This window comes from Miscanthus floridulus, chromosome 6 (assembly GCF_019320115.1).
Source record: "Miscanthus floridulus cultivar M001 chromosome 6, ASM1932011v1, whole genome shotgun sequence".
Lineage (NCBI taxonomy): Eukaryota > Viridiplantae > Streptophyta > Magnoliopsida > Poales > Poaceae > Miscanthus > Miscanthus floridulus.
This window is the reverse complement of record NC_089585.1, coordinates 115,469,867-115,488,287: the sequence shown is the minus strand read 5'-3', so window position 1 is coordinate 115,488,287 and position 18,421 is coordinate 115,469,867. Positions and strand designations below refer to the sequence as shown.

General features: G+C 48.2%; 1 protein-coding gene across 1 annotated transcript; it reads left to right on the top strand.

Annotated features, from left to right (window-relative positions):
- Positions 1-2,286: 2,286 nt before the first annotated feature.
- On the top strand, positions 2,287-2,999 carry LOC136456683 (uncharacterized). Its single transcript, XM_066456622.1, has 2 exons — positions 2,287-2,465; positions 2,594-2,999. The coding sequence occupies exons 1-2, from the start codon at positions 2,312-2,314 to the stop codon at positions 2,794-2,796; spliced, it is 357 nt and encodes a 118-aa protein (XP_066312719.1). The 5' UTR covers positions 2,287-2,311; the 3' UTR covers positions 2,797-2,999.
- Positions 3,000-18,421: the final 15,422 nt, after the last annotated feature.

The window sequence follows — 18,421 nt, the reverse complement described above, 5'->3', positions numbered from 1 at the left end:
TTCCTGTGAACGGAATAGTTATTAATGTTTTAGTTATATATAATACAAGGGCGATATAAATTTTGCCTATGCCTGTAACGACGCACATGCTTATAGCTTTCACAAATCTTTAGGCCTAAAAAATAACCAACATTGTTTTTTTTTTTAAAAAAACTAACGTTGTTAGTCACGCTTCACCTGCATGCTGAAAAGAAGCATCAGAACTGGTACACCTACACTCGCGTCCTCCTCATCCTACACTGAGTTGATGAAATGCTGATGAATCGCTTGATGATACAATAGAAAATAAGCACCAGAGCGGCAGAGCTGCTAGAAGCTCAGAGGAACACAAGGACCTGCTGCTAAGCAGCAAAAGTAGTTCCTGCTGCAACTGCGCTAGATGCACGAATAAATTGACTAAACTCAGAAGCAATACAGTCGAAGAACTAACCAGGGCCAACACTAAAAGAAATAAACTGTTGGTGACGTACGTGATGAAATTTTTTATCCTGCTCGCCTGGCGTCTGTGTCTCCTTCGGTCGTTCCATTTTCCCCTTCTGCTGGCTGCTGCTCTTGTTATGTAGCGGATGGGCATCAAAATCCGGAACTGCTGCTGCTTGGCAACCTGCTCCTGCACGAGCTCGCCTGCTTCCTCGGCGCCTCCATCTCTTCCCTATCTCGTATTGCTTTAATTCTCGCTCTCTCCCGAATCCTCCCTCCGGAGAAGAAACCTAGGTTCAGCTCGAAGTTGTTCCCACCGCTGGCGCCCAATGATGCAACACCTGAGGTTGTTGCATGCTGCCATGGCTCCATCCTCCTCCCTGCTTATCAGCCGAGAAGTGCATCTTTCCCTTCATAGGGTCCATGAGGTAGGCAAGAACACCTCATTGGTGGCGTTCAAGAGGTCAAGAACTCCCGCTTCTCCATGGCTTCCCGGTAATGTCCCTATCCTCCTTCCATGGCTCCTTCTCCCTTCGGGGAGGTGTAGATCTCTGCGGAGCAGCGGCAGGTCCTTGCAGATGAAGCGTTGGACCTCGTATCTACGGAGAGAAGTTGGCTAATGAACGATCTGTTTCCTTGTCCAGCATGATTCGTGGATACATACAGGAAGGAAAAGTAAAGGAAGGGGAAGGGGAGGCGTGATCTACGAGTTTCCTTTTGTGTCGCTTTCATTGGGTTGGAGGGGGCGACGGGATCATGTAGGACACGGAATTTTACCAGGGAACGAGCGGAGCGATATGGAGGGGCGATGACCGTGTGGTATTTACGTCAAGGTGGAACGTCGGGCGCGCACACCAAACTGTCATTGGACGAAACCCATACGTATTTTTTAGATGGAGCAAACAAGAGAATATTGATTTTTGTCTTCCTGATTTGCTATGGTTGTTATGGGGATTGAGCTGATCGCATGAAGCGAGTGTGCGTTGCCTTCCTGATCTGATTGCATGGAGCGGTTTTGGTGTCACACGACGGAATTGTTATGAATGTTTTAGTTGTAGATAGAGATAAGCTGGTACCTAGCTTATATAATTCGGATTGTTTGGCAACCCATTTACCTTTGGGCTTATAAACCTGCACATATTATAAATGAAGGGGTAAAAAAACACGGCTTTACTAACGGCCTGTTCGCTGATTGGTTTCTGAGCTGATAAGTCCGACTGGTGCTGATTTATTGTGAGAGAAAAACACTGTTGGCGGACTGATAAGCCCTGGCTGAAACTACCAAGCGAACAGCCTCTAAAACAGAGGAGAAGCTGTCTTCCAGAGCTTTGTTTGCAGATCGGGTCTTTTCACGTTCAAATACAAAACTCCACCTTTTTCTCACCAGAATGGGTAACACTCACAAAACTCGCTAACTCCTCCTAATGCATCCACAGGGTACATAGGGCAAATACGAAGGTAACTAAGATCGTTGCTCAGTCAAAATCATTCTGCTGCATGGATATAAGAGAATATTCCAAATGAGCTCCATTGGAATCATAAACACCCCCTTCGGATTGGTCGCGGCCAAATTGCAATAGAGACGCCGGCTAAAAAAAATGTGCTGCGACGGCATGTCCATAGCAGCGTCATCGATTCACCCGGCCGTTGGTCGTCCTTGCGACATGTCCAAGGCCATACGTCTCTGCACTTGTAGCTTCTTCGATCGATTCGTCACGTACTACATCATACGTGCATCTGATCAGCTACCGCATTCGCCGAGCTATAAGAAGGCGCGTAGCATACTCTTTGCGACACCAAGCCATCCAAGCAGTAAAGCATATAGCTCGAGCTCAATTCTTCTGCACAAAATCTGTCTGCTGCTTGCACGGTTGAAGCGGCAGCACTCGCAATGGCGAACCATGGCGCTGCCGCCCTCCTCCTGATCGCGTCCCTCCTCGTGGCAGTCGCCCTCTCCGGGGCCGACGCGAGGCTCACCGCCGTGCGCCACAACGTGGCGGCGGCCCTCCGTGCGAGGCTCACCGTGCGCCGCGACGCGCATGGAGGTATGCACCTACATACTCCACCCCGTCGTCCAAGCAATGATCCGGCATGAAATGCATATGCGGCCCGTGTGTCGCCGCTGTTTGACCGTATGATTGAGCGTGCGTGCAGAATGAATGAAATGTCGCAGGTTACGTGTTGGTGGCAAAGGCTGCGCCGGTGCCGGAGCTGACATGCACCGAGGTGCACGGAGTGCAGGTGGGCGAGACGTGCTTTTCCGTGGGCCAGGGCGCGGGGCTGACTCAAGAGCAGTTCCTCGGCTTCAACCCCAACATCAACTGCGAGAAGATATTTGTCGGCCAGTGGGTCTGCCTTCAAGCCACGTCCGCTTGAGTGCCTGCATGCCTAATTTGCGCTACCCTGGTCCCTGCGTCGCGACGATGAGTTCCCTGCGTCGCGACGATGAGTCGTGCTACGGTGGTTTCGTTCTCTGTTATGTTTCCCTCTATGTATGAGCGAAGTTTTTTTTCTCTCGAATGATGTATGAGCGAAGTTGCTGATCAGCTAGGGTCGGTATGTTATCTGTCGCACTTTTCAGTATTCTCTGTCGCACTTTTCAGTATTCCACAGTGATGCGTGTCACTCTGTCCCCGCAACACATTTTTCATAAAAAATTGATTTCACCGGTTTGCTCTCATGTAGTCATGTGTTCGTGTGTTCGTGTTGCTGATGAGAGGAGTTGGTATGCTTTGGACTTTGCTAATTCAACCGCCACCGGCCTAAAACGCCTCCTCGCGGTCACATATTTTAATGGTCGTACAAATTTGTATCCCTAATTAATAACCACGAGAAAATAGCATCCAAGAGTTTCCAAAACTCATTCTCAATCTAGATTTTTTTAGCAAGATTGAAAAAACTGCTTTCCAACAACTTCCAATCTTTCCACACTTAGGAAAATAGATCCACCAATCGCGCGGAAATATATGCGATCGACATCAATCAGGAGATGGAAGGATTTGGGAAGAATAAAGAGTAAGAGCATCTCCAAGAGGCTTTCTAAAATCTACTTTATAAATCATCATTTGGAAAAGTCATTTGAGTAAAAGTCGTTTTCTATATCTTTGTGTCCTCCAACAGTTTTTCTATATCTTGTGCGCAGTCTAGAGAGCCATCATCGCTCTCCATGTTTGGCTAGCGAGAAACCCGGAATAGAGAATATCTATATTTGGATATCCAATTGAAAAGACGGTTAGAGTATATTTTTTTCACCAAAATCTCTATTCCTGTAAATTAGAAAGATATAAAGAGTCTCTTAAAGATGCTCTAAGATATGGTTCTTGAATCTTGATACAAATATACAAGAGAGAAACCAGAGTGGTCGATGTGATTTATAAATAGTTTGAGATTTCTGATGCAAAATTGTCGGTGTTTCGAACAAATACCGGCTAGTAAATTTATGATTATTGCGCGTTAGGCCCGGATGGTGCACTAAAGGACACGAGGTTTATACTGGTTCGGGCTGAATATCCCTACGTCCAGTTTGCTGCTGCTGCTCGTGTTATTAGTACCGAAAATGGTTCGTAGTAGGGGGTACAAAACAGTCGAGAGAGGGACGAGTCCCAAGTCTCTGATGGAATGATCGAAAAGGTTACCGAGAGCTTGGTCACTGCTTAGCTGTGTATGAAGTGTTGTGTGTGTTCAACTTATCCGTCAAGAGTCGGTCCCCTTTGTTGGAGGAAGCGCACCCCCTTTTATAGATGAAGGGGACGACTTTACAAGTGAGAGGGAAAGGGTGCGTATGCTACCGAGCCTTGTGGTCCACGTCTACCGAGCCTTGTTACCCACACCGGCGGGTACCAGATAATGGTAGGCGCCTACAACACTGTCGATGTTACTGTAGAATGTCACGGTAGCTGCAGAGAACTGCTCCGCGCAGGGTATGGTCTCTAGTACAGTGATTTTGACTTGTGAGCCTTGCCTTGCCTTGCCTTTCTCCGTACGTCTTCTGGTTCCTACGAGCCCCGGTCGAAGGGACGCGGGGTCGGAGTCGGAAGTAGCGCTTTGGGCTAGGCCTTCCGATCGGAGAGGACGTCCGGAGGCCGAAGCGAGTGCTCCGATCAGAGTGGTGGGCCCAAGGGGTCGTCGAGCGGGCGCCGCTCCTTTCGGATCATGGCGTGATGATAGTACATCCGTCATTGTAGAGGGCGCGAGTCTCTTCCTAGACCGTAGTGGTTGTCATATGTCTATGTCAGGTTCCATGTCTGAGGGCTGAAAGCGGCGCCTATAATACTGTTCGGACTCTGCAATGCCGGAATGGTCTAAAGTGCCCATCCCGTCATACCCTGGCGGTACTTTTCCTGCCATGGCGCAGGGCATGACCCTTGGTGCTACGTTTGACTCGAATGTCCTGTCGTACCCTGTGCTCATCCTTATGAAGGAGCAGGGTGTACTTGTAGGGTGAGGCAGAGTCTGCCCTCGGCCATCGAGCGAGGCGGAGGTGGCCCTTCGTCGTCGAGCGAGGCAGAGTCTGCCCTCGGTCGTCGGGCGAGGCGGAGCCTAGCCCTCGGGGGTCGGGCAAGGCGGAACCAGTCCTCCGACGTTTTGGACAAGAGACGCAGTAACATTCTCGTCTAATCGGGAGTGTTAACGTTCGATGATTATTAGTCCCACCTCATTGGGTACCCCGGTATTAGGTCCCCGACAGTAGCCCCCGAGCCCCCGGGTGATTCGGATAGAATCGCTTGGAGGGTATTTCGATTCGCCAGAGGGTGCACATGAGCACACCCGTTGGGTGTAGCCCCCGAGCCCCTGGGTGATTCGGATAGGACCACCCGGGGGGTAATTTTGGATCCTTCGCGGGTAAGGTTATGGGATTTGGTTTCGTCAACCGAAAAGCTTTAAGGGAACCCTGGTGTCCCGTTCACGGGGATTTTGTCCAGGGTCAGCCTGGCTGGGGCTCGACTTCGGATCGAGGCCCTACTGATGCTTGTGTACCTGGGTCCCAGTTGCTTACGGGCCCATCCTTTGTTGGGTTGGTCGTCGAGACCGTTGGGCCGATCCCTGGACATTTTAGGCCCAGGTGGGCCAGAGAAGAAGCATTCTGACCCATATCCCCTATGTGGGAAAGGAGTCCGGTCCGCTTGGGAAGACGAACCATCCAACGCGGTTTTGGTGTGAATGGATAGGGTTCGCGGGCGCGTATCCCGTGAGGTGACGCGGCGGTGCGCGTGGTAGGCTTGGAGATCGAGGCAGACGGTTGTTCTTCTTGCATCTGTCGCCCCTATAAAACCACAGGGTTCGCCCCCAGGGTTCCATATTCCGCCTCCTCGCCTTCGCGTCTGACTCTTCCGCCGTCAATCGCCTTAGCCTCCTACGTCCGTACTACCGCCATTGTCAGCCTCGCATCCGCGTCATAGCCGCTGTCAAGCTCGCGCCTGTGTCGCAGCCGCCATCGAGCTCGCACCCACCTCTTTTTTTCGACGCCTCAATGGAGCCGTGGGGCAAATCTGGCATTACCCCTTGGTGTTTGGAGGGCCTCGTCCGCCGCGGCCTCCTCCACCCATCGGCCGCTACTAAGGGGTGGCTGCTGCCTGGTGATGAGGACGAGCCGTCACCGCCCAAAGGGTATGTCGTGTCCTTTGCTATCTTCCACGAGCGGGGATTTGCCGTACCTACACATAGATTTCTTCGGGGGCTGTTGGATTACTACCAGGTGGAGTTGTAGCATCTTACCCTAATGGGGTCCAACATATGGCGGCATTTGTTGCCCTATGTGAAGGTTTCCTAGGGATCGATCCCCACTTCGATTTGTGGCTGCACTTCTTCACCGTTAGCCTATCGAAGAGGCGGGTTGGGGGGAAGGAGGTGAGTGTGCTGATGGGATGTGCCAGCATTCATCTATGCCATACCTGGGCGAGTGGCTACCTATGGATGCATCTGTTGACCTCCAACAAGGGGTGGCATTCGTAGTGGTTTTATGTCAGGGATGACGTGAATGCCCCCCTGCCGAAGTATTCAGGGCACCTCATCGAGGAGGCCCCAGAGTCGTGGAAGTGGGGCGTCCTGACTAAGGAGAAGAAGCACATCACCGACCTTCTCGCCGCCCTCCATGCTCTGAAGGACCGGGGCATGAAGGGGTTAGGGATCATTGGCGCCTACCATGCGAGGAGAGTGGTGCCGCTGATGGCGCGCGCGCTTCCCCTACACCAGATGGTGCCTGGAGTGTCGTTTGAAGGGGCAGTGCTCATCGATGAAGCGCTTCCTCCCTCCGAGGTGGCGCAGCACATCATGGAGGCGATGGAGCCTTCGAAGGACTCCACCGGTGTCGTCCTCGATCATGTGTATCTGGTGCCGGGGCATCCCCCAATGCGGCCGGAACTGGGGTTTTTTGACTTCGTAAGCTTTCTTTCCCCGCGCTCCTCTTTTCGCTTGAATTTCCGACCCCTTGATGCTAACTTTGGGATGGCAGGATCAGCCAAGGAGACTTTCCTTCAAGGAGAGTCCGGCCCCAGTGCTAAAGGACCGAGTCCTGGCGGCGACGAATCACACCACGGCCGAGTGGGACAAGAGGACAAGGGAGCTCAAGAAGAAGGAGATGATACAGAAGTAGCAGGCATGAGATCAAGGAGAGGAGGTAAGCAGCGATGATGACGACAACGATGATGACGAGGTAGCTGCCGATGTGGATTAGGATGTCCTAGAGGACGAGGACACGCTAACAAGTGCCCACCCGTCCATGCAGGGGCCCTTCCCATTCCACACGGAGGGAAGCGAGTCCGTGAGGTCGGCTAAGGTGGGCTAAACCTCCAGCCCATCCTCAGGGCCGGCGGGAGCCGAAGAGTCCACCGCTTAGCGTGGGGTGTCGGCGGAGGATCGGTGGGTGGGAGGAGGCGAACCTGCCACTGGCCCCGAGGTGCTAATGGAGGGAGGCAACTATGTTGCCGTGCCCCACGAGATGATGGAGGCGGGTGGTGCTGCCGCCCCGCCTGAGGCATTGACGGAGAGGGGCGGCTCCGTTGCCGCGCCCTCGGAGATAAGGGAGATGAGCTCCCCTACCCAGGAGCAGGGGGTAGGCTCGAAGCGAGCCCGCCTATATGAGTCAGAGGGGTCTGGGGGTTCATCCCCAAAATGTTCCCGCCGCCCAAAGGTGACAGAGTAAGCCACTGATTCCCCTGTTTTTCCTCCTTTTTATTTTCCCGCTTTGACCTTACGCCCTTCACCTTCAAGTAGATTCTTGCGGATGGGCCATTCTCTAGGGCTGGCGCCCAAGAAGAGCCTTGCCCTCCAAGCAGGATGGACTGCACTGCTCGACATCGCCCCTGTTTTGGGCAGGAGTGGCGCTGATGCTGCGGCCTTGTTGGCCGATCCGGTGACGCCCACGCCCTCGGTGGTTGACGAGCAGGCGGCGTCTTGCATGGCGGGCACGACCCCGCCAATCGAGAGTCCGGTATCACTAGAGGATGTGGTCGTGACTGTGCCTAGCTAGGAGCCGCTGGACGTAGCCATGGTGGTGTCCGAGGGGCCAGCACAGTCTGTGCCTCCGATGGCTCAAACGACGGTGTTCGATGCGGGCTAGACGGAGAGGGACGCGGCCGGACGGTCCCCAACCCCGATGAGCTAGGCGCATCCAGATGCAGTCACGATGGCGTCCATGGGAGCAGCACAGTCCATGCCACCGGAGACCTAGGCAGTGGTGCCCGTGACCGCGGCAAGCCCGGTAGGGCTGGACGTCGCCATGGCGGTGCCCGAGGTGGGCCCAATGGAGGAGGACATGGCTGGAGGGTCTTCGGGCATTGTGACGGTGGTGGGGAGGACTAGAAGGGAGCCGCCTTTGGCCCTACTATCGGGAGGCAGCTGCTCCCCCGCGTGGGCTGAGCCGCTGCTCCAGTGGATGGCCGCTCAGGACACAACATTGGTTCTTTTTTTTGCTTGACGATGCTGCCAAGAGCTTGGAGCGGGAAAATCTTGACATCAGGTTCTCGGCTGTGATGGATGCCTTGAGCCAGGCCAGTGGTGCCCTACATGAAATCCTCATTCCTACTGGCCAGGTATCCGCTTGATCTTCTCCTTTGTTTTCTTCTTTCTTCACGTATTTTTGTGTTTTCGTGTTTTTTTATACCGGTCTTCTTTTCAGTGTATTGTTGCTCATAACCGGAACAAGTCCTGGTTCCTCTGTGAGCAAAAGGTGGAATGTGACCACCTTACCAAGGAGGCTTGGCTGCAAGGAGATGTGGGAGCATAGCTGGCTGCCACCCAGCAGCGGGAGGCCGAGGCGTGTTGGGACATGGAGGAGATCCATGGGATGTTCGAGGACTTGTCGATGAGGGTGAAGCTAGACAAGGAGGCGGCCGCTAGGCTTCGAAAGGAGCGGGACGAGCTGCTACAAAAGGACACCACGGCCAGTGAGTAGGCCGTCGAGCTCCTAGCAGAGCTAGAGACAGAGCGAGACCTTAAGCTAAAGGCTGAGGAGAGGTCCACGGTGTTGCAGCAGAGGGCAGACCAGGACGCCAAGGTGATCGCCTGGTTGCGCAAGGAGCAGGACGAACTATGCTGGACCGAGGAAAGACTTCGTTCGGAGCGTGGCATAGCCCATGAGGATCATGACCGGGCCATCCAGGAGCACAACGAGGAGCGTCGGGTGGTCGAGTCCCTCTGGGCGGATCTTGGAGCCACGGTGAACCAAAGGTTGGACGCTGAGAGCGTCGCTGCTAGGCTAGACAAGGAGCTTACTTAAGCGCAAGGGATCCTTCAGACCGAGAGTGATGAGCATGACCTTCTGCAAGCAACTGTTGGGGTGGTCATCGATGCCCTAAGGGTGGCACAGCCGGTGGAAACCAGCTCGCTCGTGGCCCGTGCCGTGGGTATCATGGCGCGGGTGGGCCAACTTGAGGAGGACGCCTTTCATGCTGGGATCACCCAAGCCTTCGCTATCGCCCATTCCCATTATGATCGAGAGATCAACCTGGAGGTAATGAGCCAAGGCTTCGCGCCTGTCTATGAAGATGCTGAGCTGGACAAGATGGAGAAGGCGGTGACTCCCCTTGCGCGGGACCTAGCAAACAGGCTAAAAGAATCGGTTCTCCCTCCGCGGAAGTAGTTAGTTGAATAAGTTTGATAAACACTTACCTGTAATATGTGAACAAGTGTCAGTACTTTTGTGTTCAAAAGCGGATTCATGACTTTGTTTCGCACTTTTGTTTTATTTGTTTGATCTTACCTTCTTCCTTTTTTGCAATGAGAAAAGATTTACGTGATCCACCCCTTCCGTTTGTTTAAGACTGTAGGGCCCAAGGTGTTTAGGGGAGATTTTGATTGTGCTATGAGCAAAAATTACCATAGCCATCTGGGCGTGGGCTTTTTGCAGCCTTACCTATCTATTCTCCCAAACCTTGCTGCCAATCTCAACGCGAGGAGAAGGTCTGATGTAATGACTATTTTGAAAATAAAAGAAAAAGAATAGGGGGTACTCGTACCTTTATCAGCCCCCGAGTGAGATCCGACCCCCTGCGGTCGCTGGGGTCGGATGTTACTGGAGATCGGAGCGAGTATAGCGAACTTGTGTTTGTATTCATACGTACCCCTTACCTAGGACTATGGTGATCATTGCGTGACCATGCGTTCGGTCTTATCTGTAATAGAACCATCCAATTTATAAGAGCACAAGTACAAAAGCAATCACCGGAGTGATCAAATCGTCATAGTTGAACCCATATAAGCCTGGTAGTCAACTGAAACCACGAAGGATTTCAAACCAACTTGCATACAACCAAGATCACAGTAATTCAACATAACAAGCCACATGTTACATCCATTTCACAAGTAGTTCACAAGTACCTCATACATCAGAGTACACATAGTTATTACAAAACGAGTTCACAAATAGTGGAAGCAAAGTAGTTTGAGACCATCACACACACTTAGTTCAAATACAAGCCAGTTCCATAGTCATATCCAGCAGAAGCAGTAAGATAAGATAACATAGATGATCATGCCCATGATCTAGTCTTCATCCCCCATAGGGTGGAGATAATACTTGCAGTAGCCGTTATAGAGCATGTCATCTGCAACAAGGGGGAATAAACCCTGAGTACGAGAATGTACTCAGCTAGACTTACCCATCGTAAACCAAAAGTAAATGACACCAAGGAGTATGCAAGGCGTTATCGATGGATCTTGCTTGACAACCATTTTGCATAAAAGCTTAGTGATATGAGAGCATAATTTAAATTATGAGTAAGCAGCAAATTATCAATATTAACCTGTCAACTAGATTAGCACCTGTACTAGAGCAAGCAATTGATTAACTCCAAACATTATTAACCATATCTGGTATCATGTGGTAACATCATCATCATTATCGATTTAACCATCAAGTTACATTAAGTGCATCTACATTGCTGCTGCTTAGTCAAGTTCTCATTATCCGAGAGAGATGGCGATTCGAATCGATTCCTATCCAGCTAGAGGGGTATTCCTAACACAAACCCAGGCATACCGCGCGAAGGCAGCCTTAGGTCACCTTTGGTACAACTCAGGAATCACGGCTCCGAGCAGCGTCGCACCCTCAGGGAGTCCACTCTGCCAGGTGGTCAATCTCACCTAGGACTTATGCTAATAGCTCTCCACACATCCTTACTACCGCCAGGGTGCGCACTTTCACTTCTCGGTCTTTCGGCCTGAGTTGAGCTACTCAGCTTTGCGGTCGGAACGAGTTATCCGACCAACTAAGTGATAGGCATGCGTTCAACATGACATGAGGGAGTACAACGAATCAGTCCTTAATCAACACAGACGGGGATAGATCTACACCCAAGACCTCCTTGCCTTGTTGCTTCTCTATCGACATCCCACCCGGTCACAATTCATTATTAACACATGGTTATTTTCCACGATAGCAAATATAGCTAACCGTGACCAGACATCATCCTAACTTGCAGGTGATCAGAAATCACCTGACTTTTACCGGTCTAAGCAAGGCTAAGCTTTGATTCGCTCCTGGACCTAAATAGGATTCAGGGTACGTTTACTGGACAAGGAATAGATATATATATATATATATGCAACAAGTGTTTGCATCCAGTTCCTATCACTTAATGCATCACAAATAAAGATACTCAAAGTAACCATTTTCAAAACATAAGTGACTTAGAATGCTCCGGGGCTTGCCTTTCAGAAAAGACGAAGGTTGGTGATCGGGACACTCAAGAACTTCTTCGTTGGCTCCTTCTTCGGGTGTCTGCACCTCCTGCTCCTGAGCTTGCTGCTGCTCCTCTGAAAGTACTTGCTCAAATTCCAGAAGCGTGACTCCCTCCGAAACACCTATTGCATGCATATGCATAGTATAAGAATCATGCATGCACAAGAGATGGGAGATGATGATAAAATGTACAGCCATATATAGATGGACGCATGAAAGACATGATGATGCAAGATTAACATCTATTTTACTGAGTATGTGCATATCTCTTTTAGAACACAAGAACTACACACTCACCAAGATCTAACAACCTAAGATAAAGTTGTTCATCTTCAGTAAGAGTTCTAGCACCTGCAACTAACAAGTTATTTTAGTTAGCCTAGCATCTAACTCATCATAACGACTCATATCAAACAAACAAGCTATTCACTGAAATCACAGAGTCAAGGCTGCAAACAGCAGTAACTAGTTTTATCTATAACTAGAGTTGTACTAATTAAAAAGACATGCAACAAGATAATCTGGAAATCTTATAAAATTTTCTACAATTCATTATTAATCACCTCAGCATGATTCCCAAGTTTAGCAGGTCGAATTTACATAAACACTGAATCAGGTCTAAACAAGACAGAGAGCAAACAAAACTGTGATCCAACTTTGAACAACTGTAACTCCTAAACTACTAGGCCAAATGCCACCAAATTTTAACAGGAGATAGATACATAAGTTATCTACAACTTTTGTATTCACCACTTTCCCAGCAACCTAAATTATCATGGTGAACTTTATAAAGTTCCCAGAACTGTCCAGAACGACACAATACAAGAAATTAATTATTAACTTACGTTGTAAACATACAAATGGACAACACCAACTTTACCAACTCATCATACATGTTGAAAGAACACCAGAAAACATAGTGACCATTCCTAAATAAATTATTTTCATGTCTTTATTAATTTATTTAGATACTTAGGTTAAATAATAAACATATGTCCAAAGTGTACAGAAAATTCCACAAAATTACAGTAGCTTATACATGTCTCCAATAGGCTACTACATAAATTTCACATCATTTGAACAAGCATAACATCCTACACAAAAATGACAAGGCATAAAGGCTTAAAATGACATAAATAGGAAACCCTAGTGAAAAGTGTCAAGCAACAGATTTTATATTTTTTCTAGCATCCTTATGGTACTAGGACATCCTCCAATAAATTTCATGGTCATTGGATTCATAGATAAATTACTAAAATTAACACAAGGATCATCCAATGATAAAAGGAAAATCTATAAATCAAAAACCCTACATGTACTAACTCTGAAATTTTTACCAGAGCTTCTACCCATAAAGAAGAGCTCACCCACAAAATTTCATAATTTTTTGAGCAAAGGAACTCAAGATATAAATTAAACAAATTTGCATTCATTTAAAAACACATTTCAAGTTTCAATTTAAATCTTCCAAAAATTCCACTACAAGTGTTCATGTTATATTTTTCCTAAATACTACACTTCACTATGATCCTAAAAAAAATTGGAACCACCCAATTTGGATCTACCAAACTCAATTAATGGGCTATCCTTTTAAATCACAGTGACTGACAGGCGAGACCCATCGGTCAGCCGGGCCCGCATGACAGTGAAACGAAAGCAGAGTCACGGCGCTGCTCGACGGGGAATCGACGGAGCTCGCTGACAGCGACGAGGATGGCACTAGCGTGACCACCTCGACCTCCTGCATCTATGGACCTACTTGGCTGGACATATCGCCGGAGCTAAGCAGGGTGGTGGCGTTAGAGGCGGCACGGTGGAGCTGGACAACGGCGATACGTCGGCGGTGACCGTGACTACTCAAACAAGGGTTTGGAAAGCATCTACAAGCTATGACGAAGCTAGCGCATGAGATGCCACGGCGAATGGGGGACAGAGGTGTCCTGGCCATGACGATGGGCACGGCGGCGATGCTCCGGCGATGCTGTGCGCGGCGTGGTAGCTCACCGAGCGCTGCAAGTGAGCAAATGTGGGCGCAGGGTGACGGCGGGATCATAGAGGAGCTAATGCAGTGGCACTTGGGTGATGAGGTGCAAGCTTGCGCCGTCAATGGCGACAGCGGCGAGCCTGGCACTGCTGCTGTGGCGCTGCGGATGCTGCTGTGAGCAAAGGAGGCAAAGGAATGGAATGAGACGCTGGAAGACACACGAGCGCACTCAGGGGCTTCATTTGGCGTGCGGCAGCCTGACGTGGCCAGTGCGGTTAGGCCGGCGGCGACGCATGGCGTACACGCGGCGTGGAGATTCTGTTGCCGGTCGGTCACTATAGCTCGCCATTCAGTTAAGCCATCGAGCCTGACAGCGATACTTGGTGGCCCTCCCTCTCCTAATCCGTTGGTCATCAGCGAAAACAGTCAAGATAAAAGTTGTAGCCCTAAGTACCAGCTACAATTCATATTAAAGGATCATGTTCCAATTCTCAATGGTTGAGGAGTAAAACCATCCCAAATGTGAGCCAAACAAACTAAACATTGGTTAATGACTTAGAAAATTTTTAGAGTCTCCAACTAGACCTCAAAACTGCCTTGTGGGCCCTTTTTGAGCATGTTCTGCACATTTTCGTGAGATGGTCATAAAATAACTTTTGTTCCTTATAAAAGTTTATACAACTTTGCTTTAGGTTGCTTAAACATGCAAAGCTTCTAAGTGACACTTTTTAAAAGGTCAAACCAAGGAGCTCTAGAGGTCACCACTAGTCAAACCATGACTAGAAAACTTAATTAGGCAAAATGACCAACATGGACATTGTTCCTAATGACATTCTAAGTATAACTAAGTTGCTTAAGAAGATAAATAGCCACACCATACATTGGTCACCAAAATCAAGCATCGCATGTATTGAAACAAAGAAAAACAAATGACTTTGTTACTTCTGTTTCAAGACCATGTTTCATGTGTTTCATGAGATTGTTGCATAGTACTAGCTAACCATGTTTCACTAAAGTATGTGACAGGTTTCAAGAGTGAGTTGAACATGTTGCACTTGAATGTTGCTCATTATTCATATCATAAAACAAACACACATGGGATATACATATATGTTGCAATGTTTCAAAAGCATGTTTCAAACCATCAAAGCTCATGCATGTATGAATGATGCTCATGTTTATGAAATGCAAGTGCAATCATGCAAGCCTAACACCTAGGGTGTTACAGCCCTCCCCCTTATAAAAATCTCACCCTAAGATTTGAAAAGCATACCATTTTGAATAAAAGGTAGGGTATACATCCTTCAAATAATCTTCCCGTTCCCACGTTGCATCGCTTTCACTACCCTGGTTACTCCACATAACCTTATAAAACTTGACCACACGGTTCCGGGTTACTCTCTCTCTAGTATCGATAACCCGCACTGGCCTTTCTTCATAGGATAGATCTGATTTCAACTTGATATTTCTAAGTAAAACTCTTTCTTCGGGAACATAGAGACATTTCTTCAATTGAGAGACATGAAAAACATTGAAGATAGCTCTCATCTCATAAGGTAACTCTATCTTGTAAGCTACATTCCCACTCTTCTCTATGATCAGATATGGGCCTACATACCTAGGTGCAAGCTTCCTCTTTACTCCGAATCGCTGCACACCTTTCATCGGTGATACTTTCAGATAAACATGATCACCTACTTCGAACTCAATGGGTTTCCTTCTTTTATCCATGTAGCTTTTCTGCCTAGCTTGAGCGGCTTCCATATGTTTTTGGATAGTATGGACTTATTGTTTAGCCTCTTCGATGAAATCAATGCCATAGTATCTCCTTTCTCTAGATTCAACCCAGTTCAAAGGAGTTCTACACTTGCGACCATACAACGCTTCAAACGGGGCCATCTTGATACTTTCTTGATAACTATTATTATAGGAAAATTCAGCCAAGGGTAACCACTTATCCCATGAACCTTTGGATGATATGACACAAGCTCTTAACATGTCTTCCAATATTTGATTCATTCACTCCGTCTGTCTGGAGGTTTGTGGATGATAAGCAGAACTTCTAACTAAGTTGCTGCCTAACATCTTGTGCAAATGTTCCAAAAAACGAGTGGTGAACTAAGGTCCTCTGTCAGATACAATGGTTCTAGGAACACCATGGAGACGTACTATCTAATTAAAATATAATTCAACATAGTCACTTGGTCGATAGTCAACTCTAACTGGTATGAAATGAGCAGACTTTGTTAAACGATCCACTATTACCCATATGGAATTAAAATTCTTTTGGGTAGGGGGAAGTCCAACAATAAAATCTATACTAATCTCTTCCCATTTCCATCCTGGTATAGACAATGGTTGAAGAAGTCCAGCAAGCTTCATGTGAATTGCTTTGACTCTACAACAATTGTTGCACCTTGCAACATAGGCTGCGATTTCTTTTTTCATCTTGGTCCACCAAAATCGAGATTTCAAATCTTGATACATTTTGCTACTTCCCAGGTGGATAGATAACTTAGATGAGTGAGCTTCTTCTAAAATTTGGTTTCTAAGCTCTTTATCCTTTGGTACTACAAGTCTGTCCTTAAACCATAGAACACTCTTCTCATCAACATGAAAGTGTTTTGTCTCTTGTTCCTTCATCTTCCTTTTTATGTGGAACACACCCACATCGGTTTTCTGAAGCTCAATGATTTTACTTTCCAGAGAGCAACTAAGGGTAATACTGTGCAACACAGCAAGATGTAACAGATGTACCAAATGATAATCTACTTCCAAGAGAGAATTGCAATGAGATTTTCTACTCAAAGCATCGGCAACAACATTTGCTTTACCTGGATGATAATGGACTTCTAAGTTATAATCTTTAATCAACTCTAGCCATCTTCTCTGTCTCATGTTCAATTCTGGTTGAGTAAAGATATACTTGAGACTTTTATGATTGGTATAGATATGACACACGTTACCGAGCAGGTAATGCCTGCAAATCTTCAAAACATGAACAATAGTAGCTAACTCAAGATCATGAGTTGGATAATTGGCTTCATGCTTCCTTAACTGATGTGAGGCATAGGCGATAACCTGGCCTTCCTGCATAAGGACACATCCTAAACCGGTACCTGATGCATCACAAAATACATCAAAAGGTTTCTTGATATCAGGTTGTGCCAAAATAGGAGCTGATGTCAACAAGGTCCTTAAAGTGCAAAAAACAGTCTCACACTCTAGAGTCCAAACAAACTTTACATCTTTTTGAAGCAACCTGGTCATGGGCTTGGCTACCTTAGAGAAATCTAGGATGAATCGACGATAATATCTAGCCAAACCAAGGAAACTTCTAACCTCATGCACTGAAGTTGGTGCTTTCCAATCAGGCTCGAGCCCCTAAGCCTTTTAGGGTCTGATAAGGGTCAGCCATGTTTTCGTGTGTTACCCCATCCTTGGTTTCCGCAATCGGAGGGGCTGAGCTGATGACACTTGGCTCAATGGCTCGAGTGTCGCGCTCAATGAGCTCGCTAACAGGTATGTTCGTGTGAAATCTGGGTCCATCATTTGCTAATGGGGTCGGTAGAGCCCTCATGTGACATTTCACTACTTCTTAACCCGCCTCCCAACAGATGCCCAAGCCATTCGATAGGCTCAAGTGGCTCATTGGCCTCTCCTTGATGGAGATCCTTTGGGTTTGGCTCGAGGTTATAATCGAACGAGAAAGGTCAAGACGTCCCTGTCCACTTCTAAGAGGGGTCGAGCAAGGCCGCTAGGGCGCATCTCTGTTTTTCTCCCCTGGCTCTGTTTGACGCAAGGTGGCCTCGAGCCCTTCACAGGCCAGCCTTCAAACCTCGGTCGGTCACCGCTCATATTGAATGAGGTGGCTGCCACTTCGTGACGCGACACGAAGCGTTTGAGATGCAGAGAATTGCATATGCAATGCTCGGATGTATGGTTTTAATGTATTACTTAATTGAAATGAAAGTGGGGTTTTGTAACGTTACCTTGGTGATATGAGCGATGGGAAGCTCCAACCAGATGTGTCCGTATGGGGTTTGGGCCTGATGTTTGTGACGAGGTCGGCGTAACCTATGTAGGAGTCGCTATTTTTTGTTTTTGTCTCTCGACGGTGATTCGAGCCGCTCGATTGATTTTTGTCGACCTGACAGCTTCTCCCTGAAGGAGGTTCTACAGGGAGACCCCTCCAAACCCTTCTCGGGAAGGTAGGAGCTGAGGTTTGCAGTGCGGGGAACTGTGAGTTCGATTTATGCTGGTGAACAAAGAACACCGTAGCCATCGAGGCATAGGGTCTAGCGGTTCATCCAGTTGTATTCAAAGTTTTATACCCACACACCGTGGTTCTGGTTTTAAAAGTAAGGAGGGGTTGGGCGAAGAGGGCAATAGACACCCTCGGTAGCCCCCGAGCAATGTCCGTGCCTTTCTTGTTGCTGGGGTCAGAGGCTCAATAAAGAAATTAACACCTAAAGTAAGTAAATAGAGGTGCTTATCTTTCAACATTCATTCATTCATTATTTTGCCTAGGCCGCCCGATCAACCTAGGTCGTCCGTTGGGCTCCCCTGGAGGGGGGTTCTGTCATTGGGTCATTCCACGATCCTGCCTGGGGAAGCGGAGAGTTGCCTGCAAGCGAGCATGCCCCAGTTCTCGTGCCCGGGGTGCATTAGTGGTGGGCCACACCCATGTGACGTTCTGTCTGACCAGGCGATGTCTTGTCGACCAGAGCATGTCCCTCTGGCTCCATTGCATCCCCTCATATTTCTATCAGCATTGATTTTGCATTTGCATTGAATATGGGAAGGTAGAGAGTTTGTCATCCCAACCTTTCGCCTTT